Source organism: Penicillium antarcticum (genome assembly GCF_028974205.1).
Source record: "Penicillium antarcticum strain IBT 31339 chromosome Unknown utg000002l_segment0_segment0, whole genome shotgun sequence".
Classification (NCBI taxonomy): Eukaryota; Fungi; Ascomycota; class Eurotiomycetes; order Eurotiales; family Aspergillaceae; genus Penicillium; species Penicillium antarcticum.
In genome coordinates, this window is record NW_026695300.1 from 1,104,631 (window position 1) to 1,129,657 (window position 25,027).

A 25,027-nucleotide genomic window follows, 5' to 3' on the forward strand; every position below is an offset into this window, starting at 1 on the left:
CATGGGGTTAGGTACCTGCTTGAGGATTAGAATAAGGAAGTACCTAGGGCTGGGATCTCTGGTTCATCCCTGTAGATCAGGATCAGGATTAGGATCAGTCGGGTAACTTGTATTGTCTTCAATATGATGTCATAACCAACGGCGTGGTTTGCCTCGGTAGGAAGTCTAGTAAAAGACAATAGTGTATTTGAGCTCGGAGATTATTGAAAACTGCCCTAGGTACTGGGTGCCACTATGAAACTCAACAGTTACTCGATAGGGCTTGTATAGAGTCATGTGGCACCTTACCCGCACATGACCAGCGCACATGATTCCGGGGGTGGAGTCGCTTACTTGCCGACATCTTCTACATATTATTCTCTCTTCCATCGAATCTTGGATCCATGGATCTTTTTTTACAACCTCAGAATACTGAATATATTACCGGTCAACATTCGCCCCAAATCTTAAGGATCTTCTCCCCGGCGCGGTGTTTCAGCCAATGACGTAGTCCGCTCCGCCGACCGAACGGGTGTGGGGGTGAGGATTTTTTCCTCCTAAAACGCCCGACACCATCTCCATTCTAGGAAAACTGGTCGACTCTCCGGCCATGCCCGAGTCGTGGGGCAACGAAAACCCTTCACTGTGGACTGTGGCTAGAGAACAAGGGACAACTTCAGACTGATCACAGCAACTCCAGATGATTTCATGTGTCCGGGAACCTACAGCCCATACTTCAATTCGTCTCGCTTAACCTTCCCTCCGGGCGGGATAAGAAAGCCACATCATGCAGACACAGCCTCTTGTCGTACATGAAATCTTCAATATAGATACACTGTGCGCGCATTCAAGCCACCTCCAGAATCCACCTTTGAAGCCTAGCTTAGGGCTTTCATACCGGCCAGAAGAGTCTTCTCGATCTCAGCTTTCAAGGACAGTGGATATAGTCAGTGGGTCAAGCAATAAGCGCCTCTGATTCGCCCATGTTTCTTGTCCCGTGGTCTCATCTCACCGGTACTCCGTACGGAAATGTTTTTCACTGGGACTGTATCACAGTGACAGCTCAGGCTCCGCATTGCCTCTTTGGGATTTGATTCAGAACGCCTGTTATGAAATCGGAACCCCCACGGATCACTTTCGACTGAACATGGTTAGAGGCATATGTATTGCCGTGGGACTGCTAGAGACGCTATACGCTTCTTGCTGTAGCATTGACGCCTAACAAGGTTCCCGGGTTGGTGATGTGCGCCCGACAAGAGGTATCGGCAAGCCGATGCAGCTGAGCTTGCATGTCAATCATGCGAGATTATCATTTCTGGGCACGGTAAGGGATACTGAGTTTGTTGAGAGATTTGATCTCACTGCATGTACATTGGATGCTGTGCACTCTGGCCACATGTCTCAACCTGATGGCGACTCAGACGGCCACTCCGAAGCTTGACACGCAACAATCCTCGTCGATTGACCCTTGATCGCCCTCCACTACACCAGGGATCGGCCAACCACGACCCATACTAGCCCTGGGCCTTTACAGATCTAGAGCTGACCCGTTTTCATGCTTGCTACAGTCATAATTTAGGGTTGGGCACACCTTCCTTACTGGTGGGATTTTTTTTCGACTCAGGGGGATCTACTATGTACACTGCACATGACCAGAGATATGCAGTTGGCTCATGTTTGTCTTTTTCGAACGATTGCACATTATCACGCACTATGTGGCTGCATGTCCGACATCGACAGTACCGTAGTACTGTAGAATTTATATTTATACTCGGCGAAATCCCGAAGCGTTGGGGGATCGGTCATCCACGGTATACCTGTTTTCCAGGACCCGAATGGGAAAGCGCGGTGATAATGTAAAAACAACATTATCATAGCCATTGCAGAGCTTGTGATTGGTTAGACTTTATTCTAGGCCTTCCAGTGGAGATGGACATTATCACGTGGAAAAGCTTCCGGGGAGCTCAGTACTCCGAAACCCCGCAAGATGTCAAGAATTTCGACAATTCGGTCGATTCGGTCAATGGACCGGTTTTGACATGCAAATCCATGCATTAATATGCTAATAGTAAATTTTCAAAATAGAACTGCCGATATATTCCCGAAAAAAACAAGCGAAGTTTACGAGCCCATGGTCAAGTTCTGGAAGGCTTCTGGAAGGTCGATCCGGTTGGACGGCGAATTCAAGGCCCGATTCGCACCTTTCCGCTTTCGGTGTATCCTCAAATACTAATACCGTACATTACCCCAATACACGCAACTCCGCCGAGGCTTAAATGTTCCGAGTGCGGAGACCGGAATACATGTATACATTGTATGCACACTGTAATATCGTTTAATATCAGGACGCCAATTTAGTTTGTTTACAAGATGTAGGACAACTCGACAGCCTCAAACACTCTAAAATCACCTTCGAGCATGTATAACCCTGTGACAATAAGCCTTGCCCGATAATCTGGGTTGGGAGACCGGTATTCAAGCTAGCGGAAGCCAAAGGCGCGGTTTAATGCACGGAACACAGGAGCAAGTGACCTTGCGAGAACATTTCCTGCAATCAGACCCGGGGCCTAGTTGGGGCGTTGAATAGAGTGGTCAGTCGTTTCATGCTGGGTTATGTGTACTCCGTACATGTCTCCGTACATGTGTACAGAGAGTACGCCGTACTCCGACGGGGACCACTTTCCGCCCTTTCCGTATCGCCTTATACTTTACACCCTCAGATGTCGGGGTAAAGACGGAGAAACTACGGGAACTATAAGTGAGGCTCCAGGTGTCGGTATATGCATTCGTGAAGATTCTGTATATGACTTCATATTAATTTAGTTATTCTAATTGACTATAGCAGATCAATGTAGAGTAACTTGGACAGAATACTGTACATGTACCTGGTGGATCTATGTTGCATCCGGCTAAACGCGTACCCCAGCTGGAGTTCTAGAAATCGAACCCCTCTTCTCTTCCCGTGACTTCGTCGGGTCGTATTACTCAAGTTGATATGTTTATATGAGTCTCTCATTCGTACTATGTACGAGTTACTGTGCTGTCGATATCCCCCGGCTTTTTTTTTTACCCCTTGACTGAGGTGGCGTGGAAAAAGACGGGCTGCTTGCCATACATTAGATCGGAATCCTGTTTCCTCCTGCTTGGGTTCTCTGCATACAATGGTGATGTGCAGGGTCGTTATTGCCAATCAATCCCTGAACTCGGGCGAGGGTGTGTATATTTGCTTTCCTGTTGTGGGTTGGGGCAGATGAGATTCCAGAATACGGACTACTGGCTTGATCCTTGGACTTGGACTTTGATGTGACTAGTAATGTAGGAAGTAGGGACGTTAAAGGTGAGGAACAGACATGGACAAATCTTAATTAAGCATGATACCTTTTCCAAGGTTTGCACTTTGCAGATGTTGGCTAGATGGTTCTACCTGCATCCATTACCAATTATGTAGAGGATCTGTAGTTCATTGTAGATCTGAATCTATCTTGCCACTGTGACTCACGGTGTGTCAACGTGAATAGTTCTGGGGAGTAGTAGAAAGGTGAGTCAACTCGAATCATCGAATGAGATCATTGTCCCCGCCAAAATGTCTTGGCATGAAAACTGTCAACACTACATCTGAGTATAACTTCATCTATAGCTCCACCATATTCCTTTGTCATCACGTGGCCCTCACTCCCTTCGTTCCTTGATTCCTACTTAGTGCCAGCATCGTTCAAGTCGCACATCTCGGCTTACTTACTGTGCAGATCTGGTCCTGTCGATCTCTTCAAGGTCACCCGATCTCTGCGCTGGCACGCACGTCACCTCGCCTTCTGGATCATCTCACAGCTCAACGAGGCTCATTATGGAGAATGTGTCATTTGACGAGGGTCCAGCACCCCAGGTCCTAGGTGAGTGTTTTCTATTATTGGTTTTGTGAAGCCCGGGGGCTCTTGATCCCAATCAATTCCATGAGATCTACTTGGGCGGTTGTCTCGGCCCTCCACACAGCCTTTCTTTCGTATTTCCAGCCCCCTTGTTGCATGCCCATGCACATGTTGCATCCGCCACACGGCCTGTCATGCCTATCTCGCAGTGCACTTGGCCGTGGGGCGTCTCTTGCCAATGCAATACCGAGGATCGGACCTGGCGACCCGCAACCTTTTTGATCACACGCTCATATCCATCTGTTGAATAGATACAAAGTCTTCGACTGCTGAGTTGTCAGCGGCCCGGTCGCATGGCGTTGCATCTGAATTGAGTATTCGCCAGTCGAAACGTGCTAAATGTCGTTTTTTCAAATCTAAAAAGGGTATGTACACATTCCGCGTTTTGATTTTGGGCTGCTTCCCTGTTTGGTCTTTGCAACACTCGACGCGTCATAGAATATAGGGCTTGGTATTTCGGGTGCCGCACACAGGCCTTTTGCGAACGCCTGTTTACAGTATCTGTCAATGCTCCCAAATGGGAATGCCGAGGCCATAGCTAGTATTGCGTGACTTGCTTGTGCCCTATTACTTTGTGCCTGTGTTCATGTTTTGTGTTTTGGTCATCCTGACGTGAAGCTGTGTGTCGTCAGGTCAGATGCTAACGTGTGTCCAGGATGCCGGCTTGGATCATCATGTCCATACCTCCATGATGCCTTGGCTCTAGAGTCTAATCGGTCTCCGTCGGAACAGCAGACACCCACTCAGCCTTTGCGTGGTGATACCCAAACTCCTGTGCAGGAAATCGTCGCCGAGGCCCAGAAGCTGGACATCTGCGGTAATCAGTCGAAGAGCTCTGCCGGTTCGCCGCCAGCCCAGCCCCAAAGACCGGTTTCTAAACTAGAGCAATCAGACCCCAGAGAATTCCAGATCAACCAATTGAGGCGGCGTTATCGCCCACAGGAGATCAATGACGACCAAGGCTCTATCTTGACCTTTGGATTGGTTCCCTCTGATCCTGACTTCCCATTTGAGCTGGAGAGACTTCAATGTGTCCTTCGTGTACCGGAATCATACCCCAATGGGCGGCCTACGCTTACAGTGACCAATTCTGAAATGGAAGCTGCGTATCAAGCCAATGTTGCTAGGGGATTCGACGATATTGTCGATTTCACAATCCGAACCAATAATCGGGGAACACTGCTAACCTGGCTGAACAGCTTGGACAAGCAGCTTGAGAAGCTACTTACTACCTTGGAGCGTGGGCCCACACTGAAATTCGTCTCCAATGTCGGTGATTCCACTGCTACCAAGGAGCCCTCAAAGGCTCCAGAAAAAGCCCCGAGTCAGAGCTCTTCTAATGTCAATGCGACAGCACCAAACCCTCGTGCTAAAAAGCCAACTGTGGCAACACAAGCACGAAGTGTAGCTCCCAAACACTCAGCCGAGGCGAAAGCTACAGCTGAGAAGAGACGCGCACTCGAGACAAAACAACTCGAGGCGCGTCTTGGAAGAATTCCTATGTTCCAAAAGATGCAAGATGGGAGAACATTCATTATTCCAGTCCAACCAGCCAAGAAGGATCGCCTTCCTAGAGCACTTCAGGCACTCAAGACTGTGAGACTGATTGTTCCAACCCTCTACCCGCTCGATCAAAGTTCGATTAAACTGCAGGGAGTTGATGGACCAGAGGCGAAAGCCACAGAGGCAGGATTCTCGCAGTGGATTGAACAGACCTCGCAGCTGAATCTGGTGTCTCAGATCAACTACCTGGCAAGCAACATGCATAAATTCGCTGAAACGCCTCTGCCAGAAGAGGAAAAGCCTAGTGAAGAAATGTCTTCCACAGTTGAAGAAGAAGAAGAAGAAGAAGAAGAAGAAGTAGAGGACGAAGTAGAAGAGTCCACCGAGCCTCTAACTCAAGGCTCAGAAGATCGACCCCATCTCCATGTTATCCCTCGGCCACCAGAGTGGTCGGTTCCTGATCCCCATGGTGGCGCTGAGGGAACAACAGAAGAATCCAGCTACGACGAAGATGAATACTCGGAAGAAGAAGAAAGCGAGGAAGGAGGCGCGCCTGTTCCCCCATCGGTGGACACTGGCACCCCTGGACGAGGCGTCGCACTTTCATTCCCATTCTTGGAGCTTTATGGTATCGAGTTGTTGGAGCTTACTGCATTGAATATCACTGTCAAGTGTGATCGATGCAAGACCTCCGTTGATATCAAGAACGTGCCTCAAGTTAGCGATGAGAAGGGTGCCATGCCGAAAATGGAATCTTGCAAGAAGTGTGCTAATAACATGAGCATTGGTACGTTTGGTAATGTTTCTCTATGCGCTTTTGTTAACCCTTTTGATACAGCATTCCGGAGACAGCTGATGCACACTCATGCCAACCGCGCTGGTTATTTGGATATGGATGGATGCATCGTTGGCGACATGCTACTGAGGTATGTTCTCTTGTTGCAACTTGCCAATATCATTCGTGTGACTAATCCAGTTCAGCAACTTCATCCCAACATGTGCTGAATGCTCAACCCCACATCCAGCACCTGGTGTATCCGCCGTTCGCGGAGAAAGTGCTATGGCTAGTTGCCGTGAATGTCATCGCAAGATGGTCTTCAAAATTCCCGAAGTGAAGTTCCTCCTTGTAGGCAGCGCAGCCAGTAAGTTATAACTACCGAATTTGCCAATTCCTGCTTTACTCACTGCGATTTTATCTAGTCTCGGCCCGCGGTGGTCTCCCCCTCAAAAGAAAGGTTTGTCAACCCATCCTATTCTATCTCGATTGTCCATCTAACCAAATCAACAGCCCAAGGAAGTCCTCGGTATCGTCGCAGGCCAAGAACTCCCCAGGCGTGGTCGTTGCCAGCACTATGCCAAAAGTCAACGTTGGTTCAGATTTAGTTGCTGTGCAAAGGTTTTCCCATGTGATAAGTTCGTTCTACTCCACTGCTTCACCCGTCCTCGACAACATACATACTAAACCAATGAAACCAGATGCCACGATGCGGAAACGGACCATCCAAATGAACATGCAAACCGCATGATCTGCGGCTACTGTTCTCGCGAACAAGTTTACAGACCCGAAAATTGTGGAATCTGTAAAGCGATTCTCATTGGAAAGGCTGGTAGTGGATTCTGGGAGGGTGGAAAGGGAACGAGGAATCGTGCTTTGATGAGTCGAAAAGGTATGTTTATGTTTCCTGTTTCTCGCTGAGAAGCTTGGTTGCTAATGACTGGTGGCAGATCCTAGGAAGTTCAAAAGACGGGGTGGGAATGCTCCTACTTCGAGTGCGTCGAAGAGGAAGTAGAGGAGTCTTGCATTGCATCACTCTGCAAATGAAAATAAAGAGAAAAAAAATAGTAAAGGCATAGTGTAGAGTAAATATTAGTCAGGGCAAATGTGGTCCATTTTACTCATATAAAGGTCTACAAAAGAACTTCCCACATTGAGAATAGACTCAGATGACCCACAAGAAGGGGTGTGAGCAAGCATTCGATACGTGCCTCCCACTATACGCTGGGAAAGCATATGAGCTGTTGTATCAATAAAGTCAAATAATCTGTGAACAAGAATCGCTAAATGTACAAATGCAGGTGGCTCAACTGCAATAGCCCGTTCAGAAAACAAGAAAGGTATCCAACAAGCCATCGCCAGCAATTTTTCTTTTCTTTGCCTTTCTTCTCATTTCACCCCGCCCTTAAACGAGGTTACCGCGAAGCTCCTGCTCTCTCTCGATAGCCTCAAACAGCGACTTGAAGTTTCCAGCACCGAAGCCCTCAAAGTTATGTCTCTGAATAATCTCAATAAAGACAGTAGGGCGATCCATCAAGTGCTAAAAGACAAGTCAGCAACCAATCCAACTCCAAATTTCAGGAACCAGTGCGATAAACATACCTTAGTAAAAAGCTGAAGCAAATAACCCCCCTCATCGAAATCAATTAAAATATCAAGACTCTTGATCGTCTCGAAATCCTCCTTCAGCACCAACCCAGACTTCTTCAGACGGGCTTGCATGTCTGTGTAATAAGTCTCAGGAACTTTAATGAATTCAACACCGCGTTCCTTGAGGTTTTTAATATCACGGATGATATCGTCTGTTTGGAGTGCGATGTGCTGCACCCCAGCGCCGTTGTAGAAGTCGACGTATTCTTCGATTTGAGATTGTTTTTTGCCCTTTGCTGGTTCGTTGATGGGCATTTTTACGATTTCGTTGGGCGAGGCCATGACGATGGACTTCAATGCGGAGAATTCACTGTGCGGGTAGTGTTAGTTTGGTTTGTCGGTGATGATTGATAGGGAGGAGGCACTTACGTGCAGATTTGGCTATCGTCCACACTCCAGAAACGGTGGAAGCCGAGAGCCTTTTCGTAGCTAGAAGAAAGGTTAGTGGGTGTTGGATCAGATAGTGGTGTAAAACTTACTACTCGCAAATTTGATCCATCTCATCCCAATCCTGGTTGCCAACACAGTGGTCAATCTTCGAGAGATGAACACCAGGTAAAAACTTAGCCAGGGGATCAACGACTGCAGTGTCATCACGATATCCAGGCAAGAAGGTCCCATGATATTGGTTTCGCTCGATGAGCGTATGCGTAGTCTGTCCATAAGTCTGGATAGTAGCGACCTTGACATGGCCATTTTTATCCTCCAGAACCTTCGGGTTGGAAACGACTTTGGCGCCATTCTTCACGGCAGCATTGAAAACAGCATCAACATCATCGACTTCGAAAGCAACGTCCTTGACTGCATCCCCGTGTTTCTCAAAGTGACTGTGGATCTCCCGCAGCTCGGCCTGTTCTTCGGTATTGAAACGGTCTGCCTGCTCCAAGGAACGGAGCGGCGAAGTCAAGATGAAGGTCACGTTGCCGTTGCCGACTACGTGCGAGCAGACCGTTCGACTGCCGGTTTCGAGGCCTTTGTAGGCAATCCGCTTGAATCCCATTCGGGTAATGTAGTAGGTTGCTGCTTGCTTGGCGTTTCCTACGTACCAGTGGACATGGTCGTAGCCACGGTAGGTTGCCAGTGAGGATGTGCCATTTGATGAAGGGGGAGGACTGTCTGAGATTGCTGATGGTGCCATTTTGGTCTTTGATAGGTGTGGATGGTTCTTTGTGAAGATGGAAGCAGAGAAGTAAGTAGTTGAAGTAGAGGTTGAGATGATATGAATGATTCGACGCCACCCTTGCTTTTAAATCATATTTCGACAACCTCTATTAGCCGCAAGTTACGCTCGGATATCTAACCCTTTCGTGAAGCTATGGCGTAGGCTTTGGGCGGCGGTTATTGCAGGTTCCTGAAGTAGCCGGAATTAGCCGGGCCTGACATCAATATCCGCGCTTCACTTCACCTCGAAAGCTTGCCGGAACTGATCTTGTTTTCTCTTTCAATTATCTGAGAAGAATTTCCTACTTTTATCTCTGCATTCCGAGACTTCATTCTATCAAGTCCAACATGACGAGCATCGCACCCGCCCGCCCATCATTAACATCCAATGATTCGGCCGTCCTCCAAGCACTTTTCGATGCCGAATCTTCTCCATCATCAGGGATTACAGTCGATTCATCTCTTCCCTCATGGCCAACCGCTTTGGGAATCTCGCAAGAAGATCTATCATTGCTTAGCCAGCGCGAAACAGAAATCATCCGCAGGCTGCAAACCGCTGAACAACCAAGCGAAGAAACAGTCAAGTCCGCACTAAATGATTTCGACACACTTATCAGCCAGTACCCAACTTATCCTTCCGCATACACAAATCGAGCACAAACATTTCGCCTTTTGATCGATATCATCCAAAATACCCCCGAAAGCAAGAACCATAATGTCCAAGGCTCAATCTCTGAACTAGACGATGCAGTCCTCTTTTCACCTCAGACTTCGGAATTATCATCTCGCATTTTCTCCGATCTAGGCCAAGCAATTACCCTCGCTACGCCTGCTTCGCCCGCTGATCCTGTATCCTCTGTCCAAGGACGTCTCTTGGCTGATGCACATACGCATCGTGGTTATTTACTTCTCAAAGCTGCACGGGGAAAGAAGGTGCAGTCTGATGAACATGGGTCAGATCTACCCGGTCCGGAGCGGTTGAGGGGACTTGGGGCTGATGAACTCGAAGAAATGGCTAGTCGGGATTTCTTCTTTGGTGGTCGCTATGGAAATAAGGTGGCGCAACAGCTTTCTGTACAGACGAATCCGTACGCAAAGATGTGTGGGGCTATTGTTAAAGAGGCGATGAGGAAAGAGATTGAAGGGTAAATTTGTGAAATAGTAGTTTAAGCATCATTCGACCGTTGAATAGATGAAACCATAAAATGCACGTTATATTGGAAATTTGTTTTTAATTTCAGGTATCTTTCCATAATGTAGCTATCTGCAAAGTATTCACATATTTCTCGTGACAGTGGCTTAAGTTTAGCCTAAGCCTTTTTGTTAGGGTTGACAAAGTGTCGCTTCAACGGCTTCCAGCTGTGCTCATTGTACTCCTCCTGCACCTTCTGGCAGGTCTTTAGACCCCATTCCGAGACACCAACCATCAAAGAACTAAATAATTGTCAGTGACCCTAAATAACATAACTTGTTTCTAAACTCACCTCTCAAACATGAAAGCCATACTTCCATCACCAACCTTCTGCGGCTTCAACTCGGCATTACTAGCACCCTCGAAAGCACCATAATCAGGACCATGTGCACTCATAACATTATGCAAACTAGCACCAGCAGGCTGGAAACCACCGCCAACCTTCGCATCATAGTTACCAGCAATCAATCCCATGAACTCTGACATGGTGTTGCGGTGGTACCATGGCGGACGGAAAGTATTCTCGGCGACCAGCCAGCGAGGCGGGAAGATAACAAAATCGGCAACTGCTGTACCAACATGGTCCGAAGGACCTGTCAAGACAGTGAAAATAGATGGGTCGGGATGGTCGAATGAAATGGAACCGATGGTATTGAATCGTCCCAGATCGTACTTGTAGGGGTAGTAGTTTCCATGCCAGGCTACGACATCGAAGGGGGTGTGATTCTGGCGCGCAGAGAAGAGAGTGTTGTTAAATTTACTGTAGAGCTTGTACTCGCTTTCTTCCTCGTCGTCGAAGTCGGCAACAGGGGCTTGGAAATCACGCGCATTGGCCAGGCAGTTGGAGCCGATGGGGCCCAACTCAGGAAGCTCGTAGTGGCCTTGATACAATTCACAGATGTAGCCTCGGACTGGGCCGTCGGGGAGGGTGACGCGGTATCTGACACCGCGGGGAATAACACAGATCTCATTCGGGCGGAGGATAATACGGCCGAGCTCGGTCTGGATATCCAGAACTCCGTGCTGGGGCACGATCAAGAAGTCTCCGTCTGCGGAATAGAAAGCTTCCTTGCCCATGTCTTTGCCAGCAGCGTATAGCAGGATTCCCAGTCCTTGCTTCATTGTTGGGTCGCCAGACCCAGCGACGAGGTGCAACCCATGTACCCAATCGACTTTCTCATCGAGGTCGAAGGGATTCCACCGCAATTGGTTAGGAATATGGTGAAGCTTATGGGTCTCGGTGGTCATCCGAGTGTGATACGAGCCGGCATCTTCAGCGAAGAAGTTCTCATGTGCCGCTGCGGGCAGGATGCGATACACCCATGTCTGCTTGTTTTCATGACGAGGTGCGGTGAATGCGGTTCCTGAGAGCTTCTCTGCGTAGAGACCATGGGGAACCTTTTGTGGAGAGTTTTGGCCGATTGGAAGAGCTCCCTCGACGGCTTCAGATCTACGTCTTCGGATTAGTTCGCGCCATTGTTATACGTGGGGTATGCACGTACTCGTGGTACGAGCCGAAGCCCGTCTGGTACTTGTATGGATCGGGGTGGGCGAAGTTAGTGACAGGCATGATGATTGACTTCGAATATGTGCAAGCTGAAAGAGCTATCTTTGTATAAAATAACAACCGAGGAGCTGTTGAGCTCAACGTCAGAGCGGGAATCTTCGGCCGCGATTATCCTTTCTCTTCCGCGCTTGGATGCGGGGGTGCGGGTGAATTCCGCATGCTCGGAACGGCGCATCGAGGGGCCAAACATCCGCATAGTTAAGATGAAGCTTGGATCTTTTTTTCTCTTTCTTCAATAATCCTTTCACATATTCATCATGGCTTCGTGGTTCCAAATTCCCAAGAACTCTCCCTTTTCGCTGGCCAACATTCCGTTCGGCATCATCTCAGCACAGTCCGCTGCAAAAGTAGCCGCAATTGCCATCGGTGACCATGCGCTGAACTTGAGCACATTCGCCTCTTCAGGAGGTTTCTCTCAGCTTCCTGCAATTCAGCAACACTTGGCTGTCTTCAACCAGCCAACACTGAACGACTTCGCTGCTCTCGGTCGCCCTGTGCACAAGCAGGTCCGCGAGTACCTGCAGAACGTCTTCCGTGCCGACACACAATTCCCGCAGATCCTGAAGGACAATGCTTCTCTCCAGAAGTCAGCTCTTCTTCCTCTGTCTGAGGTCACCAACCACGTTCCCATGCAGATTGGTGACTACACCGATTTCTACGCCGGTCTGAACCACGCCTACAACATTGGAGTCCTCTTCCGTGGCCCAGACAATGCCCTCCAGCCCAACTATAAGCATCTGCCGGTAGCCTATCACGGCCGTGCGTCATCAGTTGTGGCCTCTGGCACCCCTCTCCACCGTCCCCAGGGTCAAATCCTGGCCAACCCTACCGCCGACCCCAAGGTGCCTACTTTCTCTCCTTGCAAGCGTCTCGATATTGAACTCGAGCTTGCCTGCTTTATCAGCAAGCCCAATGACCTCGGAAAGCCCGTTCCCATTGACGAGGCCGAGGACCACATCTTCGGTGTTGTTCTCATGAACGATTGGTCCGCCCGTGATATCCAGGCTTGGGAGTACATTCCCCTCGGTCCTTTCAACGCGAAGAACTTCGGCACAACCATCACCCCTTGGGTTGTCCTAATTGATGCTCTTGAGCCCTTCCGTGCCGCCGGTCTGGAGCCTGGCAACCGCGAGTCTCTCCTCCCCTACCTGCGCGAGAAGCGCGCCGAGAATGCCTACGAGATTCCTCTCGATGTCGAGGTCACCAACCCCGGTGGCAAGCCCACCATCATTTCCAAGAGCAATGCTCGCAACCTGCTCTACTCTTTCCCTCAGATGGTTGCTCACCACACTATCACCGGTTGCAATTTGCGTACTGGTGACTTGCTTGGATCCGGTACTATCTCTGGTACTGAGTCGAAGACTGAGGGCAGTTTCTTGGAACAGACCAATGGCAAGAAGCCAATTGTCCTGGCTGATGGCTCTGAACGTATGTTCCTCGAGGACGGAGACACTGTTACTCTGCGCGGTATGGCCGGTACAGAAGGCAACTACGTCGGCTTTGGTGACTGCGTTGGCACTATCCTGCCTGCTATCTCACTGAATTAACTGAACGAAACTCAAAATGAATTTGTTATGTTTCTTTGATCTCATTCCATAGTCTAGACAGCTTGCAATAACAACACTCAATCTGCTATCAATGAAACAAAATAGAACATTAACAAAGCCATTGCCTTAGGTCAGTAAATAAATACTGAGTGTGAAATAAATCCCATAATCCAACTGTCTATTCCTTCACTCGGAACTCCTCAGGCGTGTCTTCCTGCGCCCTCCAATGTCCCAGTTTAACAGCCTGAACCTCCTCCAAATTCCCCACAATGCGACTCGTAACGGGGAACTCCCCCAAGTCAACTCCAACTCTTTCAGCTCCCCAAGCAGCAGGAATCAAACACAAATCAGCGATGGTAATCTGATCCCCAACACTAAATCTCCCAGCCGAACCCGCAACAACAGCCTCATAAGCCCTCAACCCATCAACAATCAAATCCCGCGACCACCCAGCACGATCAGCCCCAAGCGGTGCAACGCGCTTAAGAATCCGCAAATTCGTCACAGGCTGAACGTCGCACGCAATAATATTCGCCAAGGTGCGTACTGTAGCGCGGGTTTCCGGGTCTGAGGGGAGAAGTGCGGGTCCTTTTTCTGGGAAGGCCTCATCTAGGTATTCCAGGGCAGCTAGGGATTGGGTTATTGTTGTTGTTTTCTTGGTGTCTTGTTCGATTACTAGGGCTGGGACTGTGCCGGAGGGGTTGATTGCCACGTGGGCTGGCGTTGATTGTTCGTTCTTCAGGAGGTTCACGTAGACTGCGTCGTAGGGGATTCCTTTTAGGTGCAGGGCTATTCGGATGCGGGCGGAGCAGGAGCTGCGGAAGTAGGTGTGTAGAGTGACTTTGTCTGGCATTTTGTGGGGTTTATTTATTTGTGGTAGTGGATTGGTTGATGTTGATGGATGTTTGGACTCGGGTGTACTGTTGTAAGGAATAGACAAATATGAGTTTGTGGATTTAGAACTTTAAGCAGAATACTCGTGTTACATTATTATATTAAGTTATAGAATGCGCGGGCCTCGTATCCCGTTGCATTTGAGGTTGGAGTATATAGTCCGGGGTCGCGGAATCAGTTCCGTGATCTGACTGCCGAGTTAAAGCGCTGTGCGTTTCCGCTTTGTTCGTTTCTTTGAATTTCCGTAGGGTAAATTCGTGATGTGCATGGCAATTTAGGGAAGGGGTTACCAGTAGAAATTCTTGCCGAGCTAGTAGGAGATATATGGCATAGCTTGTCTTGGAGCTGACAAACTTAGGATTATGTGCCATATAAGTCAGGCACCAATTTCGGATAACTATCGAATATTTCCCTAATTTCTTGGTGCTCTGTGGTCTATTCAGGCTATATGTTGAAACACATCATTACTCAGATAATCTCAATTGCAAAATTCCTATTAGCTCAAGATCCGATCCTGCCACACAACAATATGTTAGCGGGCGGGTATCGCCGGCTATTTCGGGGCTCACAGCTAACCTCCATACCCTGCAATTATCCATCACCAAATATCCACAGCATCCACTACGGAAGAGATTACTGTTTCATCCGCTCAGAAACGGTTGAAGATGGATGGGATCAGGCCATCCCGGTCGAGCCGGCCGTACCAGCGCACCTACAAGGCATGCATCCCTTGCCGGCAACGTAAGGCCAAATGCGATCTAGGATCAGGGACCGAAGGCCGATCTGATGGATTCCCGATCGGCCCACCATGTGTGCGATGCCGCAGGGAGCTGAGGGAGTGTGTCTTTCCCGAGAAACGTGCGTGGGAGAGGTCCCGCAAACGAGGTGCGCTAGACTGATTTTCATGCTGACATTGTGTGAATTGGGCGATATCTGACTGGTCAATTACACGTTCTAGCTCGATCTTCTGCGGACTATGAGACGGATGTTTCGCCCCGGCAGGTTGGTCATTTCACAGAGGCTTCGCCTGATGCTACACTTGTTCATGGCCGAGCAGACCAGTATCCACATACTGTCGACAGGGCTGATGCGAAACCGCAGACGAATCACTTTCAGCAGTCGCCTGGCTTTCAACCTGGGTGGTCTGTTCATCGTGGTCAATCGCGGTCTCAGTATGGCTCGTATGACCATGGCGGGGCTATGGAACGGCCACGCCCTGATCAAACTGATCAATCGCCCTCGAGTACATATGAAAACAGCAAGCACCGGTCTAATTCCTCGCTGGCAAACTCTATGATGCGGACTGTCGTTGCGAGCGGGAATGATGCATTGAATATTTTGTTCGAGGCGGCTACTGCTCAAGAAGAGCACCCTGCTGATACAAGTTCAGAATCACTGGCTGGGCCTCCGTCGGCAGGTCCCAATAATCATGACCGAACGCCTAGGAATTATGATGCTGCGTTTGATCTAGTGACTCGGGTAATTTACCCTGTACAGCTATCTGATGCCTCGCGAGACACTCTCAATGTCTGGGAGGCTTGTCGGTTTGTTAAGATGGGCTGGTTTACTGCCAGAGAAGCTGTGACATTCATTGATTTGTGAGTATCCCGTAACAAACACAGCCTTATATACTCTATGGCTCTGTGAGACTGACTGCTATCAGATTCTTCAAGAACATGTCATGCCTATCTCCAATCTTAACGGACTTCTATGCCAACCACCGATATCATTACTGGCTGATCACCCGAGAGCCTGTCTTATGCTGTACTATTCTCATGATATCCTCTCGCTACCATGTTCTCCCTGGAGCCGGAGGTGAATCAAGAAATTTCTTTATCCACCACAGACTCTGGCTACATTGCCAGCAGTTGACGATGAGGCTCATATTCGGACAGGAGAAGGCCACTAAGTCCAAAATTCGAAGCCTTGGTACCGTGGAGGCCTTACTATTAATGTCAGAATGGCATCCTCGCTCGCTCCATTTCCCACCAGACACAGATGGCTGGGACGATGATCTGATACCACCAGCTCCTGTTACCCATGAACAAAACGATCAGCCTGCCAACCGTTGGCTCGAAGACATGATTGAACCAGCACGCCGATCTGATCAAATGTCTTGGATGTTACTGGGTTCTGCACTTTCTCTTGCACATGAACTAGGCATCTTCGAGACTGAGGAGAGTAGCTCGCCAGCAGAAGAGCCAGAATGGCGAGATCAAATGACGCTTCGTTGGCAACGTGTACAGCGTCTGTTGTACGTCTACATCAATCAATTAGCCTGGCGGATTGGATGCATGTCGCCAATCCCTCAGTCATTGAACCATGCTATCCTTGGTGGGCGAAAACCACAGGGGCTAAGCCAGCCTGGAAGCACTTGGTTGACATTTATGGACTCATGGATTGAATTGACCAAGCTAGCTAAGTCTGTCACTGATATGTTCTTCCCGTCCGCAGCGTTCGCACGCCAGCAATTGCATAGCGGCCGCTATGTCGGCTTGCTAGAGCATTTCCGACCTCTCCTCAACCAATGGAAAGACAGGTATCTGCAGGTAGAAGTCCTTGACAAGGCATTCTACAATGATCTCTTCATCGAATACCACTTTGTCCGGGTGTATACCCATTCTGTTGGAATGCAAGCTGTGGTAGAGCGAGCTGTGGCAGAAAACGATCCCAACAATTTCGACGAAGTGCGACCTATGGCGATTGACCCAACCGACTATGAATATATCCAAGAGGTGATCGACGGATGTTGCCAAATCTTGCAGAAAGTCACCCACCTAGCTGATGCAGGTGCTCTGCGATTCTCGCCGGTGCGCATTGTCCTCCGTATCACCAGCGCCTCGATCTTCTTGATGAAAGCGCTCAGTCTGGGTACTCGACATGCAAAGCTCCAAGAATCACTTCAGATCCTGGAGAAAAGTATCAAAGCACTCAAATCGAATGCATTAGATGACGTGCATTTAAGCACTCGTTATGCCACCCTTCTGGACATGCACGTCGCGCGGTTACGGCGTAATCTGCTGGCGTCGTCGAAAGCGAGGAAGAACAGTCGAGGGAACACGCGACGATCATCCATGGGCCCTCCTCCTTGGCCCGAGGCGGGCGATCGGTCCAATACTATGAATACCCCTGTATCGCAGGACCTTACGTCCGATCTGGGCTTCATGCCGTCGTTGAACGATGTCGGTGCCGATGATTGGCTGTCGCTGCCATTTGATCCTTCCATGGCACCTTTCGGTATGAGCAATGGGGGACAGTTTCCAATGTATGAAGGTGGAGCGTTGGACTTTATCTGGAATCTGCCATCGTAAGCTTATCTGTATGTTAGCTGTTGTAATTAGTCCTCGCAACGAAATATACCCCAAGAGCAATCTGAGAGCAAGATAAAAATAACCTAATGCAGAGTGAAAAGTTTCTTATCCCTGTAGCGGCATTTCTTTCCCGAGCCTCAAATCATAGGCTCGGAAGTCTTGTCAAAGGAACAAAATCCCAGAATTCCTGAAGCTCCCGAGAGATTCGGTGGCGAACGGGACGCACGTGACCTGGGGTCACGTTTCCGCCGAACGAAAAGTTCAACTCTTCCCCGACTTCTTATCGTTTATTAAGTGACGCCCCCTTCGTCTGGCATTTCTCCTTGCCATCAATATCCACCCTCCAGATCCACTCTCGAACAGCTTGTACACTTTGAGTGATCAGCTGGATCTCTTTTGGTCGATACCTCGCGACCAAACAAACATCCCAACCCGACCCCATCCCATCATCATCCTCCCTTCTATACAATGGATCACTCGAGAGATCCCTGCCCATGGGTCGCGCTGAGCGACTTCGGTGGTGCATTCTGCATGGGTGTATGTCTGACCATATTATCAATTCTCCGATCATCCGCGTCATGACAGACCAACTAATCATCTCTTTCTGTACAGGCTATCGGTGGTGCTGTCTGGCACGGTGTGAAAGGTTTCCGCAACAGCCCCTACGGTGAGCGCCGGATAGGTGCTCTCACAGCCATCAAGGCACGCGCCCCCGTTCTCGGTGGTAACTTCGGTGTCTGGGGTGGTCTCTTCTCAACCTTCGACTGTGCCATCAAGGGCATCCGCAAGAAGGAAGACCCTTACAACGCCATCATCGCCGGTTTCTTCACCGGTGGTTCCCTTGCTGTCCGTGGCGGTGTCAAGGCTGCCCGCAACTCCGCCATTATGTGTGCCGTCTTCCTGGCCGTCATCGAAGGTGTCGGTATCGGATTCCAGCGCATGATGGCCGATAACACAAAACTCGAGCTTCCTCCTCCTCCCCCATCTGAGCAAAAGGCTCTTGCTTAAATTATCTCCACCCCCGACCGCTACACCCGCGCAATCCAACTCACCACTTCGGTGGACTACGATCCACCTCCTTTTCTCGATCTCCGATCTCTTGTCTTTATAACACATCTCACGTTGAGTCTCTCTTCTCAGGTGTTTGGTTTGGGTCATCATCATTAAACGACATGGCATAGAGGTTCTTGGCTTCTTTTCTTTTTCTGTTTCTGCTTTAGCTTGCACTTCATACCACCCTTCCACTGTCTATGTCTTTGGAACTGTATTTTATGGATGGCGGGCTCGTTCTACGGCCAGTTCCTAGCATTGCCGTGTGTCTTTTCTCGGGGCCATTTGGCTTTTAAAAGTCCTCTACTCCTGCAAAAAGCGTCGGGATGGTGACGGATTCTTGTACATTAACGCACAGCTACCAGGCATAATACGCAACTTCACTTTCAAATGCTCAAATATTGATTCTTCTCCTCTCAGACTATTAATCAATCCTCAGTAGGATGCGAGTTCGGGCTTTATCGAGTTCGAAGTGTGAGGCTGCATTGCTGACTTCTGGTGTTATCTCCGCTCTTTTCCCCCGCACCAACCGGCAAACCTCCATTTCACAGCATTGCATCATAATCCTACAACGGCACAATGACAGCACCAGCAACATTCAAGCCCACCTTAATAATCCACGGCGGTGCCGGCAACATCCAACGCTCCAAACTTCCCCCAGACCTCTACGCCAAATACCACACCTCCCTCCAATCCTACCTTCGCTCAACCCACACCCTCCTCAAAAATGGTGCAACTGCCCTAGACGCAGCAGTCCACGCCGTCTCCCTGCTAGAAGACGATCCCCTCTTCAACTGCGGCCGCGGCAGTGTCTTCACCACAGCCGGAACAATCGAAATGGAAGCCTCAATAATGGTAACATCCGTACAAACCCCCAATGAAACCGACCCAGGCGCGATTAAACGCGGCGCAGGTGTAATGGGCCTCCGGAACGTCCGTCATCCCATCCAACTTGCGCGCGAATCACTTCTCAGAACGGGTGTCTCGGCAGATGGATCTGGGACCAGTGATGGGGGGAGCATGCATTCACAGCTTGCGGCTCCGTATGTTGAGGCCCTTGCGCGAGACTGGGGACTGGAGTTTATGCCTGATGAGTGGTTTTTCACGCAGAAGAGATGGGATGAACATGAGCGTGGGCTGAGAGGTGAGGAGGAACCGCTGTTCCTTAGTCAGGGGACTGTTGGGTGTGTTTGTTTGGATTCGTTTGGTGGGTTGGCTGTTGCTACTAGTACTGGTGGGTTGACTAATAAGTTGCCTGGGAGGATTGGGGATACGCCGACTCTTGGGGCTGGGTTTTGGGCGGAGGCTTGGGATGAACTGGTCGATGGTGGTGGGTTTGGTGGTGTTTCGGGGTCGGATGCTTCTTTTTCGGTTCGGGGCTTGTTGCACGATGTGCGTGGCTGGATGGCCGATTGTATGCCGCAGCTTGGGCACGAATTGGATCCTCCAGCTTACTCGTCTCTTTCGTTCGCTGATCCTCATCGGTCTTGTGATTCTCGGCGTGCCATTGCTGTCTCTGGGACAGGCAACGGGGATTCCTTCTTGCGTGTTGCGGCTGCACGTACGTCTGCTGCTATGATGCGGTTTTCTGGGCCGGGAAACTATCCCTCTACACTTGCTGATGCGGTGTCGGCTGTCGCCGGGCCTGGCGGTGAGCTACAGCGTTCAGCTGGTTCGAGATGGCGCAAGACTGGCGAGGGAGAGGGTGGCATCATTGGCATTGAGGCGGCACTTGCTGTCAATGGGGCTTCATATGTTAAGCTACACCGCGGCAAGGTTGTGTTTGACTTTAATTGTGGTGGAATGTGGCGCGCTTGGGTTGAGGAGGATGGTTCTGAGAAAGATGTTGAGAGGATTATGGTCTTCCGAGATGAATACCAATAGATAATACAGCTATAGATTTTAATATTTGAATCATACCATGAGGAACAGCCCCATTTTTCGGGTCTTTTGTTAAAATTGTTTAGTTTGTTAAGAGTACGAGGTGTTAAGAGCACCCTTAGGGTACTCCGTAAGGAAATGCTTTTATAGACGGGTCGGATCAGGAGAATAACCTTATTTACTCTTGCGTTGTACATTCAGGTTTATATATGTGAGGTTGGAATGTGATCTTGCTCGCCCATGTATATATCTGCCCCTGACACCTCTTCAATATTGCACTAATAGGATTTCGAACCATTTTGCATACATTGTTGACTATCAATGTCCAGTATAATAACCGTAGACATGGTACTAGTATAAAAATGGAATCCCAGCCTATACAGAATCTGCTTTTGCTCGCTATCTGGATGAAGTGCAGGTTAGCCCCACACTGCCAAGGCTGCAAACCCTATATAAAGTTGAATCCCCACGGTTGCGGGCCCATTTAAAAATTTTAGAAACAAAAAAGAAACTCCGATAGGGGGAATCGAACCCCCGGCTGTCGTGTGAGAGACGACGATGTTAGCCACTACACCATATCGGACGGCTACTACGAATTACGCTCTTAGGTTTAATCTTGACCTTTGTGGTTTAGCGCTCTTTGTCCTTGTGCGTTCCCGTGCGTAGTTCTATAAACACGCCTTGTTCCCCTGTTATGTTCGTCGTTTCTTACTCTCATCTGTTCGTATCAGGTTGATCCGGTGAGGCATTTTTGCTATTGATCCAGATCACCGAGCTCCTGAGCTCCGCCACCCCTTTCCCGTGTGACTCGTCGACTCTCCTGCGATCCCGAAATGGCAACCTGCGCCGCCCTCCCTCGTCCGGCCCTGTTTTCTCCTCAACTCCGATCATTGCGCTCGAGATGACGCCTTTCCCTCTGTTCCATCGTTGGCCTTTGCGTATGCGGGCGCATTTTCCCTACTCTTTCAGGACAGTCGTCCCTGTGCAGCGAGGCAGAATTGCTGCGCCAGAGTCCTGTCAACCTTGGCTGAGGGCGCTAGCCGTGTTTCGGAACCGAAGATGACCGAGATCAGATTGACTCGGCTACGACTCGCGTTAGCCGGTACTTAATCAGCGCAGGTTTACAAAAAATACATCCAACTTCAGTAGTTATTACTACATTTTGACTCAAATGTCCCTGCGAAGACGCAGGCAAAGCTAGCCCAAAAAGGCAGATATATTGGAACGTGCCCTTGTAATAATAATACCATCAAGTTGAATGATATCAAGAGAAATGCGATCCAAGTAATGGCAGTCAAATATAGGGTATTGTCACGAAATACATACATACGGCGTACCGTATGTTACACTATAAAAGTGGACCGCTGACCTCATCGGCATAGATCAAGCCCTGAGATGTTTCCTCTTTCTTCTGTATTCATTCACCATGTCGATGCTCAAATTACCCCCCGAACTTCTCATACAAATCGGGACACATTTAGAATGTTCCGATCTGAATCATCTTCTGGAATGTCATTCCTATCTATTCAAGATCCTCAACAAACCCCTCTATCAACGCAATGTGCAGGAACACGATGCCTCGGCACTGCTATGGGCAGCATCTAAGGGGTCGGAATCGACTCTGCAATATCTCATTGAGGCCGGAGCAAATGTTCAATATGAATCTCAGTATTTTGCCTGCTCCATACAAAGTGAGGGATCACGCATCCGATGGCCGATTCAAATTGAGGACATGAAAGAGCATCCAATATCATACGCGGCAGCCCAGGGACATATAAAAATCGTGGAGTATCTCCTCGATTTAGGAGCTGATCTTAATTATCGCGACCGGGATGGGTTAACGCCCCTTGCCCTCGCAGCTCGCGAGGGTCACTTGACTCTGACTCAGAAACTCATTTCTCTGGGCGCAAAGCAACTATCACACGATACCGAGGGAAGATACCCGCTTTCACAAGCAGCATCAAAGGGTCACCATGAGATCGAAGACTATCTCTTCGACCAGCTTCGCCAATACACTTATAGCAAACCAGATCCCGCACTGGACCTCTACTGGATGTTGAAATACGCCGCGGAACAGGGCGATGACGCCCGCATACGATACCTCTTGTCCCGGGGAGCGGATGTTAATTTCCAACTACCCGAAGAGAGTCATCCACCGCTATGTGGTGCACTCCGGGATGCTCCACGGCCATTCGGTACCGCCAAGCTTTTGTTAGATCATGGAGCAGATCCAAACGGAGAAGCTTCACGATCGAAATCCTACTCATCTGGAAGAAGGGAACGGTCGGTTACAACAGTCTTTTGCGCTCTATTGAGAGACGAGAGCTATTCTCTGATTGAGCTCCTTTTTCAATACGGGGCGATAGCAATAAGGCACGGCCAGACCTTGCTGATAGCAATCAACCTAGAAAAGCCTCGCGAATTTGAATATTTAGTGGAGCGCGGAGCCAGCCTAGATGCAGGATATCGCAGGACAACTGTCGCTAAAAGTGCAATGAGTTCTGGCTGTCAACCTATTATTGATATTTGCTTGAAGTATGGAGTTTCTCGAGATACCAAATGATCGTGAATCGACTGATATGGTCTTTCTACATCGAGAGTTTGTGAAATTCCGATTTGTTAGGTAAATAATAGATTCATCGTGTTGTTTGTAGGAAAAGGCAAATTTATTTCCAGCATCCAGCGAGGTAGAGTAGCGAATTTAGAAGAAAGGAAGGTTAGACCACGCAAAGCTCTGCTTCTTCCTGCTTCTTCCCATGTCTCATAAAAACTCAAACTAAGATCTAGTATGATTCTAGCTGTGTCGACTATATCCCATGATATGGATTTCTCATCGACAGAGTGCAAGTTCTGTGTTGACATGCTTTAGTTCACATTCTTGGGGTCTCTGCAAGTACCGTCTCCCCAGTTTGCCTTTTCACTAAGGTAGAGACCTGTAATAGACAAAATTAATACCGAGGAAGTTGCTTGTCATAACGGTGGTACATACCAGAAACCATGTACATCAAAGTGTCTGAATAGCCTAGTTAGTTCTGACAAAAAGTCTTGTAATCAATAGGTACACGCTTACCTGCGTTCTTGAGTGGACGAATTTTCGATATGGTTGTCTCGTATTTGTCCTCCTTGGCAAGCTTGTTGATTGCGACCCATTCATAGGCAGATTCACCATTGTTCAAGTCTTCGTCGTCTTTGCGTCAAATTGACAGTCAGCGCAAATGTCCATGAGAAAGCAGCAGCATCAAGGAAGGCATTCACTTACCAAGGCTACCTTTGGCACTAAAGTATGATTCTGTATGACTTAGTTCGTGCAAAAACAGACTCTCGGGAGTAGCGTCCAAGACATCGTCAATGGACTTGGTTAGGAGTGATTTCACAGTCTCCTGTTTCTGCGAAATGAGAGTTTTGCCTGTCCAAGCCTTCCAGGCTCTGGGACACACAGTCATGAAGTCTTTGACGTTACCTCGACTCGTGGTCATAAAAGCAAGGGTATTCTCATCGCCGTTGGCTTCTTTGCAAATATCCGTGTTCTTGTTGTCGGTCATTATAGCCAGTGGTTCACCAGTCAATTTGAACCAATCTGTTGTTACCCGATGAAATAGATTAGCATCGAGTCAAAGCAGGATAAAATGGCAGTCCAAAGAATCTTACAATCTCCTGCTTTATCCTTAGTACCATCAGTCACCCATTGTGTATGATCGCAATACACGTCCAGCTTGAACGCATTCCCGGACAGGCCTTGATTGTATTTGGTCACGAAACCTGTGCTCACAGATTAGCTCTTGGCCAAATATCTTTGATTAGTGTCAATCAGACATACTTGACAGTGACTTCAACTTGGTCTTAGCATTTTTGACCGCGGTTTTATCAGTAGGCTTGAATTCTCCGTAAAGTGATTGATAAAGGTCAACGTATGATTTTTCAGTAGGAAGCATTTTCTTGCGATCTTTGCTCATTGCCTTTTCGATTGTAGAAATTGATGTTTTGGCACTGCCAGTCTATTCATTGGGCACACACAACTAGTTAATAATCTCTGCAACTCAATTTTGGCAAGAAAACGATAGAAGCGATAGTTCAGCCTCACGAAGCACTCACAACAGTAACCATATTATTCAATACGTCCTCAAAGAAGCTATCCTTTCCCGCACACGAGCTGTGCAACCGGACTCCAGTAAACTTTCCAGCGGATGTCCATGTGGCCGCAGTCGGATTGCGCTTTTCCACACCAACCGAGGCAACACTATGATTGAACTCAACCGGGAAGCCTTGAACTACGCTCAAGACATCTGCAAAGAAAAAAAGGTGACTGACTATGGCAAGCCAGGCCTTGCCAAAGGGACCAAAGATCATGGTTATGATCAAAAGAGCGTGTAGTCCAACAAAGTAGATCAAAAGATTGTATTCAAAAAGAGTGGAAATGTGCTGGAAAGACACTAATAGAAATTGCGTATCTCCCCATTTCTAAATAAAAAGCTCCTCGATCTTTTTCTTCAAGTGATGGGCTCTTCAATGACCCCTACGCGAGGCCCAGGTTCATTTCCAACAATACCGCCCCGTGTATTTGGTTCCCTACGGCGTAAAAGACTGTGAATTG

General features: G+C 48.7%; 11 protein-coding genes across 11 annotated transcripts; 7 read left to right on the forward strand and 4 right to left on the reverse strand.

Annotated features, from left to right (window-relative positions):
- Window positions 1-3,823: 3,823 nt before the first annotated feature.
- Window positions 3,824-7,198, forward strand: N7508_001403 (uncharacterized protein; the record flags this gene model as incomplete). The annotated part of the gene is made up of 8 exons (XM_058459469.1): window positions 3,824-3,869; window positions 4,561-6,195; window positions 6,247-6,334; window positions 6,390-6,550; window positions 6,609-6,643; window positions 6,697-6,821; window positions 6,885-7,075; window positions 7,134-7,198. The coding sequence occupies 8 exons, from the start codon at window positions 3,824-3,826 to the stop codon at window positions 7,196-7,198; spliced, it is 2,346 nt and encodes a 781-aa protein (XP_058323001.1).
- Window positions 7,199-7,588: 390 nt separating this feature from the next.
- Window positions 7,589-8,971, reverse strand: N7508_001404 (4-hydroxyphenylpyruvate dioxygenase family protein; the record flags this gene model as incomplete). Its single annotated transcript, XM_058459470.1, has 4 exons — window positions 7,589-7,723; window positions 7,786-8,143; window positions 8,203-8,262; window positions 8,313-8,971. 4 exons carry the CDS (start codon window positions 8,969-8,971, stop codon window positions 7,589-7,591), a joined length of 1,212 nt encoding a protein of 403 aa, XP_058323002.1.
- A 371-nt stretch (window positions 8,972-9,342) lies between these two features.
- hmgX lies at window positions 9,343-10,143 on the forward strand (the record flags this gene model as incomplete). The annotated part of the gene is made up of 1 exon (XM_058459471.1): window positions 9,343-10,143. One exon carries the CDS (start codon window positions 9,343-9,345, stop codon window positions 10,141-10,143), a length of 801 nt encoding a protein of 266 aa, XP_058323003.1.
- A 161-nt stretch (window positions 10,144-10,304) lies between these two features.
- Window positions 10,305-11,756, reverse strand: hmgA (putative homogentisate 1,2-dioxygenase (HmgA); the record flags this gene model as incomplete). Its single annotated transcript, XM_058459472.1, has 3 exons — window positions 10,305-10,428; window positions 10,479-11,636; window positions 11,689-11,756. The coding sequence occupies 3 exons, from the start codon at window positions 11,754-11,756 to the stop codon at window positions 10,305-10,307; spliced, it is 1,350 nt and encodes a 449-aa protein (XP_058323004.1).
- Window positions 11,757-12,010: 254 nt separating this feature from the next.
- On the forward strand, window positions 12,011-13,300 carry fahA (fumarylacetoacetate hydrolase FahA; the record flags this gene model as incomplete). Its single annotated transcript, XM_058459473.1, has 1 exon — window positions 12,011-13,300. One exon carries the CDS (start codon window positions 12,011-12,013, stop codon window positions 13,298-13,300), a length of 1,290 nt encoding a protein of 429 aa, XP_058323005.1.
- Window positions 13,301-13,478: 178 nt separating this feature from the next.
- maiA (maleylacetoacetate isomerase MaiA) lies at window positions 13,479-14,153 on the reverse strand (the record flags this gene model as incomplete). Its single annotated transcript, XM_058459474.1, has 1 exon — window positions 13,479-14,153. One exon carries the CDS (start codon window positions 14,151-14,153, stop codon window positions 13,479-13,481), a length of 675 nt encoding a protein of 224 aa, XP_058323006.1.
- A 706-nt stretch (window positions 14,154-14,859) lies between these two features.
- Window positions 14,860-17,505, forward strand: N7508_001409 (uncharacterized protein; the record flags this gene model as incomplete). Its single annotated transcript, XM_058459475.1, has 3 exons — window positions 14,860-15,079; window positions 15,153-15,792; window positions 15,858-17,505. 3 exons carry the CDS (start codon window positions 14,860-14,862, stop codon window positions 17,503-17,505), a joined length of 2,508 nt encoding a protein of 835 aa, XP_058323007.1.
- Window positions 17,506-17,973: 468 nt separating this feature from the next.
- N7508_001410 (protein transporter TIM17) lies at window positions 17,974-18,513 on the forward strand (the record flags this gene model as incomplete). Its single annotated transcript, XM_058459476.1, has 2 exons — window positions 17,974-18,042; window positions 18,118-18,513. 2 exons carry the CDS (start codon window positions 17,974-17,976, stop codon window positions 18,511-18,513), a joined length of 465 nt encoding a protein of 154 aa, XP_058323008.1.
- A 621-nt stretch (window positions 18,514-19,134) lies between these two features.
- On the forward strand, window positions 19,135-20,439 carry N7508_001411 (isoaspartyl peptidase/L-asparaginase; the record flags this gene model as incomplete). The annotated part of the gene is made up of 1 exon (XM_058459477.1): window positions 19,135-20,439. The coding sequence occupies one exon, from the start codon at window positions 19,135-19,137 to the stop codon at window positions 20,437-20,439; it is 1,305 nt and encodes a 434-aa protein (XP_058323009.1).
- A 1,423-nt stretch (window positions 20,440-21,862) lies between these two features.
- N7508_001412 (uncharacterized protein) lies at window positions 21,863-22,999 on the forward strand (the record flags this gene model as incomplete). The annotated part of the gene is made up of 1 exon (XM_058459478.1): window positions 21,863-22,999. The coding sequence occupies one exon, from the start codon at window positions 21,863-21,865 to the stop codon at window positions 22,997-22,999; it is 1,137 nt and encodes a 378-aa protein (XP_058323010.1).
- Window positions 23,000-23,301: 302 nt separating this feature from the next.
- On the reverse strand, window positions 23,302-24,783 carry N7508_001413 (uncharacterized protein; the record flags this gene model as incomplete). Its single annotated transcript, XM_058459479.1, has 7 exons — window positions 23,302-23,369; window positions 23,426-23,449; window positions 23,507-23,623; window positions 23,696-24,013; window positions 24,085-24,195; window positions 24,254-24,431; window positions 24,529-24,783. 7 exons carry the CDS (start codon window positions 24,781-24,783, stop codon window positions 23,302-23,304), a joined length of 1,071 nt encoding a protein of 356 aa, XP_058323011.1.
- Between the last annotated feature and the right edge of the window lie 244 nt (window positions 24,784-25,027).